This window comes from Miscanthus floridulus, chromosome 7, assembly GCF_019320115.1.
Source record: "Miscanthus floridulus cultivar M001 chromosome 7, ASM1932011v1, whole genome shotgun sequence".
Lineage (NCBI taxonomy): Eukaryota > Viridiplantae > Streptophyta > Magnoliopsida > Poales > Poaceae > Miscanthus > Miscanthus floridulus.
Window position 1 is genome coordinate 115708586 of NC_089586.1, and position 18490 is coordinate 115727075.

Below are 18490 nucleotides of genomic sequence, written 5' to 3' on the forward strand. Positions count from 1 at the left end.
GTAGTGGTATAACGGTTGCGGGGGTCCGAATCAATCTTGGTTCGAAGCCTAGATCATGAACGTCGAGTCTCCACCAATCGACGCTATCATACATTTCAGAAGATCGGGCCTAGTCTACATCATCCGGATCCATCGTTCGCGATGGAGTTGGCGTAACTGGATATGTTCGAGCGGAATCTGGGTCCGTCGTTCATGACGGGGTTGGTATAACCCGCGTGGGGCATCCTGCTGCTCCCTACCCATCCCTCGGTAGTGGCCATGCTGTTCGGTTGACTTGTAGTGCCCCGCTGGGACATGACTTACTTGTGGAGATAGAGGATGAGAACATCCCACGCAAGAATTTAGTTAGGCAGATAAGCCAGGTGGTGAACTTGTAATAAATGGACAAGCTCTTAAATTTCATTATAGCCAAAAAGCTTTTTATCCCTTCTCCCCTTTTGAATAAAAAGGTTAGTGCGTTCTGACCACTTTTGTTGTTAAGGCCGTAAAGCCTAGGGTGCGGGTGAACAAACTCTGATCACGCTGGTGAGCAAAAACACTGTAGCCACCGAGGCGTAGGTTTCTTGCAGTCCGACCAATTTTACTCAGTGTTCGTTTCCGCAACCCTAGCTTCTAGGTCTCAACATGAGAGAGGGTCGGGCACAGAGAATGTTTGCTAGGTGGATAGACTCTTAAACGTGTAACGACTCTTTCCGTAGCTAAGGCCAAAAAGCCCGGGGTGCGGAAAAAACTCTGATTACACTCGGAGGCGTAGGTTTCTCATAGTCCGACCAGTTTTACTCAGCGTTTGTTTTCGCAAACTTTGCTTCTGGGTCTTAATCGTGAGAAAGGGTCGGACATAGAGACTGTCTACCAGATAGATATGCTCTTATTAGCCTCCGAGTGAGGCCTGACCCTTTTCATTGTTGGGGTCAGGTGTCACTAAAGATCGGGGAGTTTGAAAGTGAAACTGATAAGAGAAAGTGTGTGTTTATTAAGGGTAAAAGTGACACAGCTGCTCGATGTTCTAGGCATTGACGAAGACTTCACCGTCGATTGCCTTGAGTTTGTAGGCGCCTGGTCGGAGCACCTCCACGACGACGTATGGTCCCTCCCACGGTGGAGAGAGCTTGTGGTGGTTCTTGTTGCTCTAGACGAGGCCGAGCATTAGGTCCCCGATGTTGAAGGCCTGACCCCACACTCGACGGCTGTGGTACCGGTACAACGCTTGCTGGTACTTGGCTGAGCGGAGGAGGGCGACGTTGCGCGCTTCATCTAGCTAGGCTCCTTCCTGTGCTCCCCCTTGTTGGAGCCTTCGGACAAGAATCGCTTCAAGAGGTCATAGTCCTTGTATAGGTGCTCGACGGGGAAAGAATGGTTTAGGCATGGCCCTTCGAGCAGCTCCTCAAAATGGATAGGGGTACCCTCGGCGGGCTTCCGACCCCTTATACGGTCGGCGGCGGCCACAAGCAAACCCTCGCACCGCTGCCTATTCTTCTTCTTGCTAGGATGGTTGGAGGCACCTTCTCCGGCGTCTTCGTCCCGCTTCGCCTTGCCTTTGAGGAGGTCGAAGATCGCTTTGACCGCCTCTTCACTCAAGGCATGGCTGGTGGCGATGTTAAGGAGCTCCTTGGTGGTTCGAGGACCCTTACGTCCTAGCTTGTGAACTAGGGACTCGCGTTGAGGATGTGTCGGTAGGCCTGAGGTCTCGGCAGGCTGGGACTCGGGCTTCGGTCCTCGCCGCTGTCATAGCATCCGCCACGATGAGGGTGGTAGCCGTGGCTGGCTCCCTCCCTCGGATCACCATGGACACACCTGCAGGCGTCGAGGGTGTCACGCGTGTCATGGTTGCGGCCGAGACGCTGATGTATCAGGATCGCGGTGAGCAGCCTACCGCCTTGTGGCACCTAGTGGACTGGCGTGTTCTTGTCGGGTCACTCCGAGGGCGTGGGCTGGCTGGCGTCGAGCTCGCATCGCTGAGACAGCGAGATCCTAGCCTGCTGTGTCGCCGCTCGCTCGAGTAGCGTGAGAATCTAGTGATGGGCCCGACGGTCTTCGGGCGTTGCGGGTCCCGGAAGCCCCCAAAGCAAAGCGGACACAACAGCAATGTTCTAGCTAGCCCGAGCGAAGTGTGAGAGCGCTTCATCATCCTCGATGATCCTTCGGTTCACCTCGTAGGCCGTGGCGCGTGTGCGCCACCATCTCCGTGGCGCTCGAGCTCCACACGTTCCTGCTCGAGCTGGAGTCGCGCTTCCTCGAGCTCTTGGTGCCGGGCCTTCAGCTGCTCCACCCGCAGGCGTGGTGGAGCCCCTACATCCCTCTCAACTTCGTCGTCAAGGTCGTTCGTTGGGGTAGCCTCTTCCTCGTGGATGCTTCTGACGTGTCCCTCGGGGGTGCCAGCCATGAAACACTCACGAAAGGGGTGATGGCTCCCCCTACTAGAATCAGAAGTGGAGGGCGACTCTGTTTCTCTCGCGAGGAGGTCATGAAAAGATTCTGTGACATATTCGGTCACCCCCACGAACCTGTCGTTCATGGGGGACGGAGTCGTGCGTTGTGCCACAAGGTGGCCATCGGTCTCTATGGCGTTGCGGAGACCGAACGGGAGCGCTGTCGGGATGCTCTGGATGAGGTATTCCGGAGAGAGCGGCTCCCCTCCGGCAAGATGCACCACGACATTGGGGAACGAGAAGGTGAGGTGGCGTAGGTCCTCCCAGGACGGTCGGGGTCCTAGGAAGGCGCCAAGCTGGCGCTCTAACCCTCCGTAATCGAAGTCGATGAGCTGGTCGCTTCCGAGGGTGCGTGCCTCCGATGCGTGCAGCTGTAGCTCCTCAAGCGCCTCGGCGATCGCGTCGAGGCCGGCGGAGTGAAGAGGTCGGACGACGGCGGGAGCCATCGCCAACTCTTCTTCCGTCGTGACGAGGAAGTGCAGGTCCCCGAAGCGTACGTGCACGCCCGGGACCTAGCTGAGGTTGTGTCTAGCCATCCGAGGCTTGGTGTGGATGTCGAGACGTGCAAAAGGCCCCTACCTGACGTGCCAACCGTCGGTGTTTTGAGTTACCACCGACTAGTAAATTTCTAATATTGCACGTCTGGCTCGGATGGTGTGCTAAGAGGACACGAGGTTTATACTGGTTCGGATAGAATGTCCCTATGTCCAGTTTGTTGCTGCTGCTCGTGTTACTAGCACCAAAAGTTCATAGTAGGGGTTACAAACGGTCAAGAGATGGACAGGTCCCAAGTCTCTGGTGAAAGGAGCGAACGGATGCTGAGAGCTCAGTCGCTTCCCGGTTGTGTGCTTGTGTGTTCTGATCGGTTCGGGGTTCGATGAATTCCCATCCGAATCGATGCGATGTATTACGATGCCCCTTATTGAACGTCATGTTTTTCCTTTTATAGACCAAGGGAAAGCACATGTTACAGTAAAGGAAAAAGAGGAGAATGAGAAGAAGAAGAAGTCCTCCAGGATCACTGAGTCCTTCTTTTCCTTCATGCGGGTCCCGCTGACCCTATAGACGTTAACAGGGACAGCTCCACGTCGCGGCCCTGTCCATCACTGGTGCCATGCGCAGGCGTCGTCTCCCGGTCGTGGCGCTCCACTCCGTCCTGGCAGACGTCGTGGTGAACTGACGCGCCTGTCAGTCCTCGTACGAGGGTTAGACAGAACAGCACCAGTACGCCCGACGTTGTTCCTGATGTGAATCCCCAGGTATGGTCCGTCATGGCCACGAGTTATATCGGGGCGTGCCGGTTACCTCTCTGGTGTCAGAGCTTTGACCTAGGCCCATTCGCTTGGACCTGGAGTAGTTGACGGCGGTATGGGTCTCTGTTGGGCGAGACGGATCCCCTGGCCTGGGGTCGGTCGAGGCGGAGTCCTCCCCAGAGGCCGGCGAGGCGGAGCCAGCCCTAAGAGGTTGAGCGAGGCGGAGTCCGCGGCCTCGGTGTCGAGCGAGGTGAAGCCCGCCCTCAGAGGTCGGGTGAGGCGGAGCCCACGGCCTCGGTGTCGGGCGAGACGGAGCCCGTGGCCTCGGTGTCGGGCGAGACGGAGCCCGTGGCCTCGGTCGGGCGAGACGGAGCCCACCTCTAGAGACCGGACGAGGTGGAGCTTGCGCACCTAAGGTCGGTTGGAGCTCTAGTTATACTCTTAACTAATCGAATAAATTAATGTTATGGTTATTAGCTCCTCGTTCGGATATGCTGGTAGGTCCCCGACAAGTACCAAACTGGACGGAAGACTGGGGCTGGGATCGACGTGCCCATCAATTCGTCGGTCGTCGTCGTGCTCCGTCGCGATCGGCGATGCAGTCACGCAGGGTACGGTCGTGGGGGGGTAAGAGCGCCGCGATCTGCCGGGCCTCTGAGAACCTCTCGCTTTGTTCAAGAGAATTGACCGGACGATCGATCCATATGGCCCGAGTAGTAGTTAGTAGACCAACGACTGATCGTTGCAGACGACTGGCCGCCCTGCCTGAATGAGTCGTCCTCGCTACTGTAAGTCGGCAGTCCGGTTATAGTACAGCTAGGAGGAAGTACCATCCGGCATGTGGGCCTAGCCAGCAGATCGATCGACGAAATGAAACGGCAAGCTTGCTTTGCCCGGGAGTTATCCATTCGGACTCCTCCGCTCCGTCCTTCACGCGTCGGAGCATGTGGCTCGTGTTAATCGGGATTCGGGGGCCGGCCATGCTCAGATGAGTTGCAGGTACGGAGTACCCCGTACACGTCTACGTTTAGCTTCAGGATGGGGAACAGCCGAGTTCTTGGGATTGGGATTGCAATCAAACAAAAGCCAAAGCAACCCGATCCAGTGTCCCAGACCAGTTGAGTCCATGCATGGCTGTTTGGTCACAGCTCGAGAGATAGGCACGCCTATTCGCTGGGTCGTATTTGGTTTATAAGCTCTAGTAATCATGTTAACGAAAATATTTTTTTCTGATACATCAAATCCTTAATAACACTTTCCGATATGGCTTATAAGCCGAATCCAAACCCTCGCGAACGAATGGAAAGGCTCAATGATTCTGGTGGCCCCTTCGGAGACTCTGGCAGTAGTAGACCTAGCCAGCCCCCACGATCCCGACGAGTCGTCCGTTCAGCTCCCTGTGTTCCGGTGGCTTTCCGACAGGCGACCTAGCGCCTAGGAACTGCAGGCGGGCAGAGTTTTATTTATGGGCTTCCTTCCACGACTGGTATTATCGGAGATCTGGAGACTATTCGTGTTCCATTTCCATGCACGCGCACGTGGTTTTCGAACTAAATAACCATTGTAGAATTTCGACGCCTTTACACATATTGATTGGCCAAACGGACAACTGTTGGGTGTTGCATGAGAACGATCATGAATCGCGCGCTCACTCTTTCCGGTGCGTGGTTGCAACGGAACGCATATCACAGTCACTAACCAGAAGCCAACGCCCCTTTTACACGCGGTTCTCGTCTTTAGTTATTAGTGGCCAACCGGCGATGTATTAGGGGTTCTTTCCGCAAAACCACCCGAAGATGCTATAGCTGCTTAAAGGCTTAACACGGTCTAGTTTTATGTAAAAAGGTGAGGGCGAACCTCTATGCTCTCTCCATTATCATATCACCCAGCCTCCATAATACCATTTAGTAGTACAGCCCAAACCACCAAATAATACACCAAACCTGTTTCGCGTCCAGCTTTCTCTGGCCACAAATAAGAGTAATGATAATAATATAGTCGGTTGCTGGCCGCAAAGATTCTTACAGCTTACCCCTCAGTTCATCCGTAAATAGTTAGCTCTTCAGCATTAATACATGGTTCACTTGTCTTCCTCACAGAGTTCTCGGTTCTTGTATTTAAATCGGCTGTAAGCTTATAGTCCGCTTCTCCTCTTTCTCCTTTTCTCTCACCTCCACCTCAGCATTCAACCGGCTTACAACATTCTTATTATACTTGCTCTAAACAGCTAACCCCAATTAATTATTCGAGGGGATCACCGAACCAACCAACGAAAAAGTCGACCGCATACCGGATAGGTAGTATACCAGGCAGGATACTGTTCACACGAGTTGATAATATCAGTTTGTTTACAGAATTTCCGCAAATTAAATGAAGCGAAGCCGACGTGCCAATCGCACATGCATATATATACGTACTACTAATTATAGTAGGTTAATATAAATAATCACACGTAGGGCACGAGCGCACGCATGACGAGTTGACGACGACGTGGTTTATACCCAAGAAATCAAACTTATCGAAAATCTCAGCAGCCCTAGCTACGCTTACCGGAGTGTCCGACTGTTGGTTAGTCAGCAGCCACAGGAAGCACAACAGGTCTCTGCACGAGCACACAAGTCACACACTCACACCTACTGTAATACGAATGAGTGGCTGTGTGACCTGTGGCCCAAGAATATGGGCGCCTGCCGCCTGCCGGGGGAAGACGAAAAGCCTGTTCGTTTCGGCTGAAATATAATTCTGCTTATAATCCATCATTTAAAGCGAACAGCGGCCAGCGGCTAGAAGACGATGGAGAAGAAGATATTCTCGGCCAGCACAGCACCGCCCGCGACCGTACGCTGGATTATTCAAGTTTAAAGAAAGCTCAACGCCCGCCTCCGCCGTCCGGCGTCGGCAGCGTCGTCCTGTGCGGACGGGTCCCGGCCGCCGACAGCGACGTCGCCATGCCCGGCCGGGGAGCGGATGTGACGGGAGCCCAACTTTTGCGCACGTCGGAGGCTCCGGTTGGTCCGGCTCCGGCAGCATGACTGATTGATGCGCCAAAATCACTTACTTACTCCTGCTGGTTAATTATTCATTATTGGCCATCAGTCCACGTCACCACAGAGATTTATGCTAAGCTGAAGCATGCTTACATTATTATTATTATTTTAACTCTGTCGCCCGCCATGCGACTATGCGAGCACAATTCTGATACGGTGTTCGGAAAGCGAAAGCGATGCCCGATTGCAGTTTGCAACGCAGAAATTTCTTGGTGGAAGTTTCAGCAGGCACACGAACACACGAAAAGCACCGTCACAGTTTTAGTCCACTGCTACAGATGATGCAGCACCGGTGCATCAGGATCTTCTCCTGGTTGGTGGTTCGAGGGCCACTCCCAAGTCCCAAGTTTTTCTCCCGGGACTTTAGTTGGAGGAGCATCGCGCTCATAGACGCCCCCGTCCGGTCATAGTAGCCGATGGTCCGAAAGCAAGGTCTCCCAATCCCCTCGTTTCTTTTTCGACCAAACAATGTGTGCTAGGTAGACGAACGATGGCAATGGCATATTCTTCTAGAAATAAAAGGAGGTTTAAAAGCATATAAAAGGAGGAGGCGGTGAGGTTATAGAGGCTGACAGGGGAGCTTGCTTAGGGGGTTTGGAATCAGCCGAGGGTAAAAGCTTCGAATCCAAGCACGTACCGACCTACTTGCCATCAGACGTGAAATCACGGCATCCAGAACGAATCGACGATGAACTGGGTGCATACATTTGAAGTCTTTGATTACTTGCTCACCAACTCCAAAGACTTCGCTTAAGTTATGGGGTGTTTGGATCCGCCTACTAAAATTTAGAAGGTGTGTCGGGAACATGTTGTATGGGGTGTTCGGGATACTAATAAAAAAATAAATTAGTACTCCACGAGACGAATTTTTAAGCCTAAGTAATCCGTCATTAGCACATGTTTACTATAGCAAACTTTGTCAAATCATTGACTAATTAGGCTCGAAAGATTCGTCTCGCAAATTAGTCGCAAACTTATGTAATTAGTTTCGTAATTAGTCTATATTTAATACTCCATGCATGTGTCTAAACATCTGATAGGACAACGACTAAAATTTAGGAGCGGCAACCAAACACCCCCTTATATCCGTCAGCTCTGAGCGTCTCCGCAGTCCGTACGATGCCGCGTGTAAATTCTGACAGATGCTGTACACTGGACACTGATGGAGTGGTACAGTGCTACGGTCCCGTTCGTTTGTCTTATCATCCGTATTTTTTAGCTTGTTTTTTTTTAGCTAAAACAGTGTTTTTCTCTCACGATAAATTAATCAAAATAGTATTTCGACTTTATTTTTTTAGCGAAGCGAACCGAGCCTACACGTACTACTCAATTCTGGGGCCGAGTTAATCTATGGATTTCAAAATTTTAATTGCCTCCCAACCATGTGGCACCACATCATCAGATTCTAGGCATACATCTTACCTGGAAGCGTCCTGCTTGGTTTTCTCCGTTTATGTCTGCGATTCCAACGATTTTATTTTATACGTAAACATATACATTTCTGGCTCTGTCGGGATCTGGGACTGGGAGTAGGGTGGCCTGTGCTTGTTCCTTCGATTTCGTGTAGTTTCTCTCCCAAACGCTATCTACACTTCTTTTAAATTTAAAAAGGTATAAACGAAGGAGCATGTGGACATGACCCAAAAACGATTGGTGAACATTAACGCATTGTTGGCCAAGCTACACGCACAAAATCTTTGGTTTGAGTTTGTCAAAGACGTGAGATAATCTTCTATCCACCGAGTGCAAACAAAGACGGTCCAAAATTTTCACCGGGCAGCGTTGAACTCGCTCCGAGTAACATTAAGTGCAGCATCATCTGATAGCAATAGCAAGGACAAAAAAACTCATCCGTGATGTACGTATACGAGGTGTTTTCCTCTTTGAAAAATAAGCCCTGGCGTGCCGGAAATAAACAAATGCTATAGTACTACGCTTAGTACCAGCAACGTCTTTTTTCAGGGTCAAACCGCTGTGTGGATGATCCTTTGGAGATAAATATCAATAATTCTTTGCCGTCAGATCAGATGCCCGGCACATCTCTTTCGTAGCTTTCCAGCTGCAAGTACACTCCGTCCGTGCATATCTCTTTCGTTTCGTCTACATCTCGTCTGTCGACAAGCTATCAGAGGCAGTATAAAGTGGACTTATCTTTTCAACGAAAGGAAATATGTTCCCCCCTTTCACATAAGTTCTTTACGTGAAGCAAATTTCTGGCCACGCTGTGTGTTCGGTTTTTGACAGCCTCAGAATTTTCTTTGGCTGCATAAGCGAATTTTCTTTATTATAGATGGTTATAATCTATGTCTTTTTTTGTTGCGTTCTTGAATTGTTGAATGTTTGAACAATTATTGAGTTATTAAATATACAAATGATGTCTCGCAAAAAAAAAATGATGCATGAACAATTATTGAGCCGTTGAATGTTTGAACAGATATAAACATTGATCGTAGCCGTGAGATTTATTTGATGAATGTTCATTAATTGATTTGGAAGTATGTTTCTCGTAGAGTCATGTGCATGTCTATTTGAATATTTGTGTATATGAAATTTTCTTAGTTACATGATACTGGCCCTGCGTACTTTTCAGTTTGTTTTTTTCAGCTGAAACAGTATTTTTCTCTCACAATAAATCAGTCGGAACATTGTTTCGGCTTGTTTTTTCAGCGAAGCGAACGGGGCCACTAAAGATAGATAACTATTTTTTTAACGTTTTCTAGTTTCTACAAATTGTTAAATAAAATGGCTTTCACTGTATCCCGACATACCTCGTCTAAGCCCTTGTTTAGTTTCAGGAAGTTGGAATTTTGGGCTACTGTAGCACTTTCGTTTTTATTTGGCAATTAGTGTTCAAACATGGACTAATTAGGCTCAAAACGTTCGTCTCGCAATTTCCCACCAAACTGTGCAATTAGTTTTTTTTTCATCTACATTTAATGCTCCATGCACGGGCCGCAAACATTCGATGTGATAGCTACTGTAGCACTTTTTGGGATTTTGGATTGGAATTAAACAAGGGCTAACTTTTGGAGGGGGTTGTGATAAATATCTTAATTAGTTTGCTATTTAAAGCCTTGCATGATAGTGTTTTACTTACTCAGACACGTCGTCCAGGATAATTGAATCATGAAAATTGAATCAACCTATTTAAAGCATTCATGATAATTGAATCAAACATTGTTATGCCCTATTAGATAAACAACATGTTCGCTGGTTTGATAAGCCGCTTGTGCTGGTTTGTACGGCTGATTTATTACGAGAGAAAAACATTGTGCCATAGCTGATAAGCTCTGGCTAAAACCAACAAGCGAACAAGCTGAAAGAAATAGTGGTGTATCTCAGACATGTCGAATTTTATGATAGCATGGACCCAATTAACTCTTTTTATCAGGTTGTTTTATATCAAATCGTCTATCCTTCATACCTGCTATTATTTTGTTTATCTTATCTTATACTCTTATAAAGCAAAATCCCACTAGCTATTTTATCTTAGCATGCAAATTGTCCAATTATACAATTGCTTCTAGTATATATTATATTTGAGACCCTTTTTAAGTGTCTTTTTTATTTATTGAAAAAGTATAAAACGAGGTTCGGTTTTAGCTCATTTGTAGATAGATAACAACCTAGGCCGCATGCCACGAGAGATGTTAGAGCATATCAAAAGCATTTCTAAAATTCACTCTCTAAATCAGTATTTAGATAGCTATTTTCATAAAAATCGATTTATATATCTTCTTATTTTCCAACAACTTTTCTATATCTTCAATGTACTCTAGAGAGCCATTTTCGCTATCTATCACTAACGAGAAATCGAATAGATGATGACTATATTTGCATAATAACTAATTAAAGAAGTTGTTGGAGGGTGTTTTTCCACCAAAGTCTCTTTTCGTAACAATTAGGAAGGAAATAGAGTCTTAAAGTTGTTCTTATTGGTAGTTTTTTTTTTCTTCTCTCATGTAAATAGTTCACTGCTCTCTTGTATTTATATTTACTCATGCTTTACCCAATGAAATGAAACTAGTCGTCTTGTCCCGTTCGTTTTAAAAAAAGTTAGCTTTCATGTTTTCCCATCAGATGCCTGCATATAATTTCGAAGCTTCGTCTGGACAGCATGATGGATTCGTATCTAACCCGTATAAATTCACTGCTGGCAGCCATTTAAAAGTGCACCCAAAAAGGAATGGAACAAGAAAAGGCACTCGATTAGGTCCTAAAAGGCAAAAATTGGCAAAACGCTATCAAGCCCGTTACGACAAGCAAGTAAGCAACCGGCTCCACGCGTCCCGTCCCGTTCGATAGCCACACGCAAGCTTCCACTCCCCTCGCCGGCGCGCCACCTCCCGCGGGCCGCGGCTACAAGAACGGAAGCTGCGTGCTTCGCTTCACTTGACTCGACACTCGACTACACTTCGCCCAGGAAAAAAGAAGAAGAAGAGAAAAGGCCGGGTGGTTTGGAATCCAGAACCGTAGGGCGAGCGGCACGGCAGCGGAGGGGAGCCCACGGCAAACGGCATCCCTATCTTCCTCTCTCTCGCTCCCGTGGTTGGCTGGCTAGCTGACTGGTTGCCCTCTTCGCCAGAGACCTCTCCGCCCCTTTGGCCTCTGCTTGTCGTGGCGCTCTCGTACGCGTCCAGCGAGGAGAGTTACCGCCCGGTTTCGCTTCGTACGGGCGGTTGATACTTGATAGCGAGTTAAGAGGCGCGGCGGGCGTGGGGGCGAGCGAGCTTGCTTTGCTTGCGCGGGGTGGTTCTTTCTTTGCGGGAAGCTACTAGGAGGGGGGGACGGGGAGGAGTGCCTTTCTTTGCCTCGCTTGTCCTGGTTGGTTGGCCTCCCGCTCGCTACAGGCCAAGCAGACGGACAAATCTTGGTTCTCGGACGCGCCGCCGCGGTTGGATTCGGTGCCCCCGATTCCTTGTTTCTTTCCGACGATTCCTCGAGGTTCGCTACCATGGAGCCAGCAGGCGTGGCGTGACGCATTGAGGCGCGCGTGCGAGGCCGGGGAGTGGCATGGATCTGGAGGCCGCGGGCGGCGCGGAGGCGGCGCAACGCAAGGTGAGTCCGTGAGTTTGTGGCTTGGGTCCTTGGATTTGGAGCGGTTTCCTCTGTTGGGGGCTGGGGCTTGCTCCTCCATTTCCCTGACTGCTTGCTGCATCTCCTGCAGCGGCGGGGGGAGTCATGGCGCGCGACACTGTTGCTCGCGTACCAGAGCCTCGGGGTGGTGTACGGCGACGTGGCCACGTCGCCGCTCTACGTCTACAAGAGCGCCTTCGCGGGCAACGACATCCAGCACTCGGAGGGCAACGAGGAGATCTACGGCGTGCTCTCATTCGTCTTCTGGACACTGACCCTCATCACCCTCGTCAAGTACGTGCTCATCGTGCTCCGTGCCGACGACGGCGGGGAGGGCGGAACCTTCGCGCTCTACTCCCTCATCTGCCGCCACGTCCGCGCCGGCCTCCTGCCTGGCGGCGGCACCAGAGATGAGCTCATGGAGGAAGAGAAGGTCACCGGGCGTCGTGGCGAGCGGCCCGTGTCCAGGGTCAGGGCGGTGCTGGAGAAGTACAGAGTGCTGCAGCGGCTGCTGCTGCTCTTCGCACTGCTCGGGACATGTATGGTCATCGGGGACGGCGTGCTCACCCCTGCAGTCTCAGGTTGGGCCCCTTGCCAGTCTTGGTTTTGGATGGTTGGTCTTCATCGCATTATATTTGTTTCTGATGCGAGTGATGTTGCTCCGTTTGCAGTGTTTTCTGCGGTATCTGGGCTTGAGTTGTCGTTGGAAAAGGAACAACACAAATGTAGGTTAAATCCTTTCTTTGATTGCTTGCGTTTATTGCTATACTATATAGCACATGGTAGAATGCATATAGGCCAATGTTTCATTTACTGTTGAATTGTGTTAGTATTAGTCAGCTCTATGTATTATGTTCGATTGTACCATGCCCATGCTTATGAGATGTTTACTGCAACTTGTTTATGTGCAGATATAGAACTTCCAGTGGCCTGTGCCATACTTATATGCTTGTTTGCGCTTCAACACTACGGCACACACAAAGTTGGGTTTCTTTTTGCACCAATCGTATGCATTTGGCTTCTCTGCATAAGTGCAATAGGCCTCTACAATATCATCCATTGGGACCACCATGTTTATCGAGCCCTCTCGCCATACTACATGTATCAATTCCTCAGGAAGACTCAAACTGGTGGCTGGATGTCACTGGGTGGAATCCTTCTTTGTGTGACAGGTACAGATAAGTTAGGCTGCTGTTGCTTAATGTTTGACTGCGGCAATACCTGAATTCTAGTGACAGAAGTCTGACACTCTTTTTTTTCTATTATTGGTAAAACTTTTAGGCTCTGAAGCTATGTATGCAGATCTTGGACATTTTTCACAATCATCAATCCAGGTATAGACGAGTTTGTTACAACTTACAACAGCAAGTACTGTTATGTGTTATATTTACAGAATTTCACTGATTCCCAATGTTCACCTTTTTCTTGTTAATAAAATCATATCTAGTTTACCTCCGGTTCTTATTCTTTGTACAATAAAATTAACAAGATACTCCAGTTGTTAACACGACTCTAATTAGAACTCCTATTTTCATGGTATTTCGATATCTCTGTCATAATTTAGACTTCTACAAATGTAGAAAAATTGTAACACACTAAGAATCCTTAGTATATTTTTTTGAATTATCCGTAACATTTAAACTATTTTTTAATGGAAAAAGTCTACATAACCCCCCAACTATCCAGGGTCGACTACTTCACCCCCAAACTATAAAACCGGACATTCTGCCCCCTGAACTTTCCAAAAACGGTCAAATAACCCCCCAAGCGGTTTTCGATGGTGGTTTTGCCACCGTGGCTGCTGACATGGATAATGACGTGGCGATGGCCCACATGTTAGCCACCCCTCTCTCTTCTCTCCCCTCTCCCTCCCGCTGGCGCCGCCTCCCCTCTCCTCTCCCCCACTCTCCCGTGCCTCCCTCTCAATCTCCCTCTCCCTCACCAACAGCCGATCTGGAGGAGCTCGTGGGCACGGCGACCTGGCGGCCCGGCGGCGCGGCCTCGCGGGCGCGGCGGTCTGGCGGCGGGCGGCCCAGGCGAGACGAGCGCGGCCCAGGCCGAGGTGGCGGCGCTGGCTCCTTCACCGTCGTCCCTCTCTGCGCCGCCACCGACCGCTCGAGCTCGCCGGCAAAATTCGCCTCGGTTGTTCCACCTCTGCCCAATTGCTCGCGTCTCTAGCTTCGCCTCGTCCTTGCGTCTCGTTTGAGCCCGGTTGCGCCGTCTCTTGTTGTCGGAGTCGTCCTCGGCGCCGGTACCCGCCGCCGTGGTTCACCATGGCCGCCGCAATCTCTTCACCGTGGCCAGCTCTCTCTGGTGAACGTCTCGCTCTCTCGTCTTTAGTTTTGGTTTCGTCTCGATGCCGTGTTGCTCATGGGCTTGTCCGTTTGGTCGCCGGAGCCCAGGACACGCCGGAACGCCGCCTCGACCACCTGTTCGCGCCGCCGTCTCAGCCCTCAACGTCAGCAGCCCTCTTCGCTTCGTCTCCGCCTCAGCCGTGTAGTCGAGCAAGTCGCGGTGAGCTCCGCTGAGCTAACCCTAACCCTAGCTAGGCCGTCCGAGCGCCGGAGCGGCCGGTACGTTGTCGCGCCCTGGAACGGCATGGGCACAGAGGACAGAGGAGAGGAGAGAAGAGAGAGGGGTGGTTGACATGTGGGCCATCGCCATGTCGTCGTCCATGTCAGCAGCCACGGTTGCAAAACCACCATCGAAAACCGCTTGGGGGGTTATTTGACCGGTTTTGGAAAGTTCAGGGGGCAGAATATTCGGTTTTATAGTTTGGTGGGTGAAGTAGTCGATCCTGGATAGTTGGGGGGTTATGCAGACTTTTTCCATTTTTTAATCCTTATAGTTTTTTTCCTTAGGGATTTTGTGTTGACTCAGTTCCTTTCCTGAAAGCATCTGCCTCTTGACTGAAATCTTTTAATTATAGGGTTGGAATATTTACATTTTCATGCAAACCACACTATTAATTTATTGATTTCTTTGAAAGGTCAACCAAGTATCTGTACTTGATGCGTGTTTGTATCTGTACTTGATGTGTGTTTAAGTTTTGTCAGCATTTCTGTAATTCTTTATATTCATACTCAGTATCCTAGAGATATCGACATTCTCTTGGTCTCCAAATCTTGATTGTGCTACTCACCACACTTGAAAAAGGAAAATGTAAATGTTGAAATGTCTTCAGATTCTTAACGATTTTAAAAAATCCCGACAGATTGCATTCATATCCGTGGTTTATCCTGCACTTGTATTGGCTTATATGGGACAAGCAGCTTTTATTTCACAACATCACAACATTGAGAGCAGTTATCATATTGGCTTTTATGTGTCAGTACCAGGTAATTTCTTTAACTTCCCTTGTCTTTTTTTTCTTTAAAAATGTTATTATTAAAGTAGTAATTTGTTTATACAGAATTCCATTAAAAAAGACCTGCATGTTTCGAAGCACTGATGTATGCAACTTTGTTTGTAGAAACACTCAGATGGCCTGTTCTGGTGATTGCTATACTAGCAGCTGTAGTTGGGAGTCAGGCAATTATTACTGGAACCTTTTCAATCATCAAGCAGTGCTCTTCATTAAGTTGTTTCCCTGGAGTGAAGATTGTGCACACATCCTCGACAGTGCATGGTCAGATATACATACCAGAAATCAATTGGATGCTGATGATACTCTGTCTGGCTGTTACTATTGGCTTCAGAGACACAAAGCACTTGGCAAATGCACAAGGTAAAAAAAAACTCCGATTCATATAGTTCTTCATACATTGAAGTGAACCTCATATAGAATTGTTGTGGTTTCGCCCATTTTTCTTGATACAGGGTTGGCAGTAATAACTGTTATGCTTGTTACCACTTGCTTAATGTCACTCGTTATTGTGCTTTGCTGGAACAAGAGTATATTCCTTGCCCTTGGTTTCCTGCTTTTCTTTGGCACGATCGAAGTAATCTACTTCTCAGCTTCCCTTGTCAAGTTTCATGAAGGTGCTTGGGTTCCTATTACTCTCTCCTTCATATTTATGGTGGTCATGTGTGTCTGGCACTATGGCACAATAAAGAAGTACGAGTTTGATGTGCAAAACAAGGTTTCAGTAAACTGGCTCTTAAACCTTGGTCCTTCACTGGGCATTGTTCGCGTTCGAGGCATTGGGCTAATACATACAGAACTAATGTCTGGAATTCCAGCTATCTTCTCCCACTTTGTCACCAATCTGCCTGCGTTTCACCAGGTAACTTATCACTTCATAGTTCATAAACAGCAACAGTTTTTTTCTGAATGCACTGCCCAGAGATCTGAATAAGCAGCATCAGTGCATGAGTCAGTTTATGGATGTAACTTGTAGAGTTCTCACAATTGTTTTTCATCAGGTACTGGTATTTCTCTGTGTCAAATCAGTTCCTGTGCCGCATGTGGAACCTGAGGAACGATTTCTGGTGGGTCGCATTGGTACAAAAGAGTATAGGCTATACAGGGTCATTGTCAGATATGGTTATCGCGATGTGCAGAAGGATGACCTAGAGTTCGAGAAGGAGCTAGTCAGCAACATTGCAGAGTTCATCCGCAGCAGTGGGGAATATGACAAGAATGGCTTCGTCGAGGACACAGATAAGCCCTCCCAGAAGCTGTCCACCATCAGTACTGGAATTAATATGTTGGAAGAGGATGGAGAACTTGATGCATCCGTATCCCCTCATAAGGAGATAGACCCACACAATGCAGCACCCAAGCGAAAGAAAGCAAGGTTCATGATACCGAAGAGTGCTCAGGTGGACAGTGAGGTACGCCGCGAGCTGCAGGAGCTCATGGACGCTAGGGAGGCAGGCATGTCCTTCATCCTGGGGCACTCGTACATGAAGGCGAAGAGCGGGTCAAGTTTCATAAAGCGAATTGTGATAAACTTCTTCTACGAGTTCTTGAGGAAAAACAGCCGGGGCCCTGCATACGCTGCGAACATACCCCATGCCTCCACTCTGGAGGTAGGAATGGTCTACCAGGTCTGATAACAGTTAGCAGCTGTGTAAAGGTAGAGATGAGACGAAGCCTCTTGGCCCCACCTGTATATATCCACTTGTTGCTGCCGATACCTTTTCACAATTACACGATAACACGAGTAGAGACCCTTGAGCACAGCATTGGCTGAGAAAGCAGCTGAAGATCATCTGTGGAGAGCCCAACCAGAAGTATGGATTTTTGTTTGTAGAGCCTTTTGTTGAGCCGGTAGTTTAGGGCTTGTTGGGCACGGCTCCTCCCGAGGGGCTCCTCCGGAGGAGCCGGAGCCGTTTTGGAGGAGCCACAAGAGCCGGAGCCGTTTTGGAAGAGCCACAAATTGTGGCTCCTCTAAAACGGCTCCGGCTCCTCTGTTTTTTACTGAAAAACGGCTCCTTCAAGAAAACGTTTGGCAGGGCTCCTCTGGAGGAGTCGGAGCCGGAGCCGGAGCCGGAGAGGAGCCCTGCCAAACAAGTTAGTTTCGTGATATGTTTGCTGCTGTTGTTGACTTGCTGAGTCTCTGTACTTAACTGTAATTGTCTGTAAGAGTGACTAGCAAAATAGCATTTTTGACGTTAGCGACCTCTGTAGTTCTGTCACTTGACTGTAATTGGAGACTGTATAGGGTTTTCTGTATAGGTAGCAACTAAACATTCTAGGAGTTGGTGCCATTGGGCCCGCCTGTATTATAGACTGGGCCGTAAAGCAGCTCTTCCTTTTGGGCCATAAGCAGCTCTTCCTTTCGGCCCAAGAAGAAAATTAAAAATTACAAGACAAACAAGTATCTTTTACCTCTTTGAATTATCATGGTGATATTTTTCTCGAATTTCATTCTAGACATCTTATCCTTTAAAATCATTTAAATTATCTTCTTATACCGGTGATTAATCGTTTTTAGTTTTAAAAAAGTTGGCAAATACTCGATTAGTCTTTCTAAACTATGAAAAATGTTTCTTAATATTTTAAAATATTTCAATAAAAATACTAGATAAAAATTGTGATGTGACAAGCCCAATAAAATATTTAGAGCTCATGAAAATATCTCTAAAGGCTTTAAAAATATATTTAACTTTATGAAAATAGAAAATAATTAAAAACCTAAAATATTTCCAAGACATTCTAGTTGATGTTCAAATGCGTTTAGAAAACTTTTTGCAATAAAAATATAAGATGCAACTAGAAGAATGCAACATAAATTTAATGATGAATGCATTTATGCTGGTTGCATATTGTTCGCAGAATAATTTCAAAACATGTTTAAGACATCAATTAGAATGTTTTAAGATTTTACTTTTTATTTTTCTAGAGTTAAATCTGAAATTTTTAGAATTTAGAGATACTTTCACAAACTTTAAATATTTTTTTATGTCTCAATCTATGTTTAAAAATTTTCCATAATTTTTAGAAGCTTAGAGATACTTTTCGTAATATAAAACCTGAGCCCTATCAAGTATTTTTATCGGATCTTTTTTAACTAAAATAGTATTGTCGGTGTTTTCGGACCACCGACGAGTAAATTTGTATTTGCACGTCTAGCTCGGATGGTGTGCTCGGAGGACACAAGGGTCTATACTGGTTCGGGCGGAACGTCCCTACGTCCAGTTTTGCTGCTGCTCGTGTTACCGGCACTAGGTTTATAGTAGGGGTTACAAACAGACGAGAAAGGGAAACGATCCCAAGTCTCTGGTGGAAGGAGCAGGG

General features: G+C 48.0%; 1 protein-coding gene across 1 annotated transcript; it reads left to right on the forward strand.

Moving 5' to 3' along the window:
* The first annotated feature begins 10973 nt into the window (after window positions 1-10973).
* Window positions 10974-17582, forward strand: LOC136467662 (potassium transporter 25). Its single transcript, XM_066466429.1, has 9 exons — window positions 10974-11787; window positions 11897-12386; window positions 12477-12530; window positions 12717-12977; window positions 13087-13139; window positions 15020-15143; window positions 15278-15532; window positions 15625-16031; window positions 16171-17582. The coding sequence occupies exons 1-9, from the start codon at window positions 11743-11745 to the stop codon at window positions 16801-16803; spliced, it is 2322 nt and encodes a 773-aa protein (XP_066322526.1). The 5' UTR covers window positions 10974-11742; the 3' UTR covers window positions 16804-17582.
* The last annotated feature ends 908 nt before the right edge of the window (window positions 17583-18490 follow it).

Excerpts from the sequence above, each read along its gene's own strand:
- LOC136467662 (XM_066466429.1), top strand. The coding sequence starts at position 11,743 with ATGGATCTGGAGGCCGCGGGCGGCGCGGAGGCGGCGCAACGCAAG. Across the intron at positions 13,140-15,019 it reads TTTCACAATCATCAATCCAG|ATTGCATTCATATCCGTGGT; the intron begins GTATAGACGAGT and ends AAATCCCGACAG. Across the intron at positions 16,032-16,170 it reads ATCTGCCTGCGTTTCACCAG|GTACTGGTATTTCTCTGTGT; the intron begins GTAACTTATCAC and ends GTTTTTCATCAG.